The sequence below is a fragment of the Exserohilum turcica genome, assembly GCF_000359705.1.
Source record: "Exserohilum turcica Et28A unplaced genomic scaffold SETTUscaffold_5, whole genome shotgun sequence".
In the NCBI taxonomy this organism is placed as follows: Eukaryota; Fungi; Ascomycota; class Dothideomycetes; order Pleosporales; family Pleosporaceae; genus Exserohilum; species Exserohilum turcicum.
In genome coordinates this window covers 677,164-680,040 of record NW_007360266.1, presented here as the reverse complement: position 1 = coordinate 680,040, position 2,877 = coordinate 677,164, and the positions used below count along the sequence as shown (strand labels likewise).

Sequence of the window (2,877 nt, the reverse complement as noted above, 5' to 3'; positions counted from 1 at the left end):
TTATTATTATAGTTTAACGTCCTTTCTCAGCCCAAAGGGCTATATAAGACGTGCAGGCTTAAGGCCTGCAAGTAACTACGTAGGCTAGAATTTAATCTAGGTACAAATTGAGTAGGTACAATGTAGGGGGTTATCTAAATGAAGGTGAGACTCGTAGCCTAGTAGTTTTTTAGTGAGTAACTCTCTCAGATCTTTCACTTTAAATGAGTCTTCCTCTCAAGTTTTAATGAGTAACTCTCTCATGTGGGTGGACCATAAATATGGTTGTGAGGGGAGAAGGATTCGAACCTTCGATCTTTGCTGACGTGAGACAGCAGAAAATTTTCCAGGCGCTCCACCACTGCGCCATCCCCCCACCACGCTAGCTAGAGGAGGTAGTAAGTTACTCCTCCTTAGACTAAGAGGTGGAGACCTAAGTCTTAGCAAGGTAGGTATGCTAATAACTTATTATTTATTAGGCTACAAACCTTACGTATGTTTAGATAACCCTCACCCCTACCTCGTTATATAAGATAGAACCATATATACTTGCAGGCTTAACCTGCACGTCTTATATAGCCTACCTGCCAAGAAAGGACGTTTGTTATAAACAACTTCCTTCTATCCTTGTTAGGGCTGTTAGTCTATATTAGTCAGCCCTGCGTATATAAACACTCAGATCGCTAGAGCAACTTGCTAGCGATCTGTCTGGTACCAATACAGACTATTTACACAACTATTCAATTACATTGCCTATTGCGTATCGAAACTACATAGGTAGTCCAACAATACTTCGTAACAAGAACAAGAATAATCATAATAACAACCATAATAACAACATCAATGATAATAATAACAAAAAGAATAGTATTAACAATCATAATAAAAATTATGAGAAGAAAAATAACAATAATGATTGTAAGTTTAGTAATAATAGTGATACAAATACATATAATGCTACTTTAATGAATAGTGATTATAATAATGGTAATATCAATAATAAGACATGAGGTTTAGGAGTAAAAGGAATGACAGCCTTGAGTAATATTTGCTAGATATAGACAGGGTGCTCGATTCAGCTAAAGCAAACAAAGCGATCCGCCTAAATGATCCATGTCTCCAAAGAAATCCTCTTAATTGCATGTGATCTCAAGCGAGGTGATCATTGGGCGCACTTGTTCTTAAATACGGTGAAAGTAAGCAGGACGCAGACCTATTCTGATGATTTTGAATCACTCCTTAGTTGAAACCCTCGTTGTCTTTACCGGCATTACGAAAGAGACACCAGTGCGGACTACTCAGGGCTCAGGGTTGTGCGATATTCAGATGTGCCAACGAATGGTTAACATAACGAGTAAGTGAAGCAATGATTCGAGGCTCAATCGAAGAACAGGCTTTACTTCGGGCTCCAATCGATGTCGGAGCCAGGACTACACGGAAATCTTCGTGCCGGATGCTATATGTATTTCTTCTTCTCATGACGAACATCTGCTCTGGAATTCTTGCATTTCACAGTGGTCGGCTAGATGCGCGGCGAGTCTATTCGATGGATCCTATAGGCAGTAGGTCTCAGCTTCTCGTTTCTTGATTCCATCTTTGCTTATCGGAGATAGTCGAAGCCGTCTACAAGGGAGTATCCAGGCATCTTGTAGATCACAGGTTCTCTCAATTCGACTTGTATGATAACAGAAGTCGGTACACTGCCACACCTAGCAAAGCAGTGGATGACGCCTGGGACGAAATTGGCGCCGGAAACCACTCTTTTCTTCTACCACTTCAATACGGATCTCTCTTTGGCCTTGACCAACGCCGCAATCTGCATGTCAGGCCACCTCAGTGGGGACCCGATAAATCAGGCTACTTGGTTCAGCTATGGGCAAGTCACGATGTGCACTGTGTGGTAAGTTGGCAGCCGTCACGTTTCTACTTGTGTATATGATACTGAGAAAGCCGCATTGAAGAATCTGCTGCGGCAGTCGCTATACTTCAATCACGACTACTATAAGTCTCATAACGGTCATTTGAATGAGACGGAGGCAGAGCACAGAGCTCACATAAGTAAGTTATGTATCAGGATTTTGATAGAAAGGCTTGAGGCTAAACTCTGTATAGATCACTGTGTCAACATACTGCGCGAACGTGTTATGTGTGTGGCAGATGCTAGAGTAATACCAATGGGTTGGGGACCTGGCGAATTCGACTTTGGAGTTAGCCGCAGATGTCACCTACACCGGCCACTCATCGATTGGCTTCGCGAGCATGACATTGGCCCCAATGATCCAGGTGTAGCATGGGATTTGATCAAGATACCTCCAGATGCTATTCCCGGTGCAGCAGGATACACTCTGCCTACGGTAGAATAGTTCACTATAATGATAGACTATAAGCAAAACTCCTACTACAACACGACTACTCCAGGCTGCAGTATACATTCGATGATCAGCCAATTTTTCGATTTCAAGGGTCTTCAATCATGCGGTTATGAAATAGCTGTCTTGTCTTTATGTCCTAAGGTGTCTCCTTTTTGTAGCTTTTTTCTTTTCTTTTGCGTCCTTAGCCTTGTACTTAGGCCTTAACAATAGCCTTACTTCAAACGTTAATTTACAGTTTTCGTGCCTAGGTTTCATGTCATACGTAGTTCTGTGAGTAAGGTATACTATAGAGGGGTAACATTAAAAAAAAGTGTTTAAAAATATAACGTATGTGGCAAGCGAGCGCCGCAGGCAAGCGAGCGCCGCACCCCACCAAACCTGCGCACCTCTATAAGCCTGTAGTTCCACCACAATATAGTTGTTTTACTACATATTAACATAATAGATTAAGCAGTACCTAGAGTATCTTTCTTGCACGTACGTGAGTTATGGCCAGTCTCTCTGCACCTACTACAGCGCGCCAAAG

At 42.2% G+C, this 2,877-nt stretch overlaps 1 protein-coding gene and 1 non-coding gene across 2 annotated transcripts; one reads left to right on the top strand and one right to left on the bottom strand.

The window, feature by feature from the left end:
• Positions 1-267: 267 nt before the first annotated feature.
• Positions 268-355, bottom strand: SETTUDRAFT_t47. Its single transcript has one exon. It is a non-coding gene; the product is annotated as a tRNA-OTHER (tRNA).
• A 990-nt stretch (positions 356-1,345) lies between these two features.
• Positions 1,346-2,342, top strand: SETTUDRAFT_33514 (uncharacterized protein; the record flags this gene model as incomplete). The annotated part of the gene is made up of 4 exons (XM_008030605.1): positions 1,346-1,541; positions 1,593-1,879; positions 1,941-2,037; positions 2,092-2,342. 4 exons carry the CDS (start codon positions 1,346-1,348, stop codon positions 2,340-2,342), a joined length of 831 nt encoding a protein of 276 aa, XP_008028796.1.
• Between the last annotated feature and the right edge of the window lie 535 nt (positions 2,343-2,877).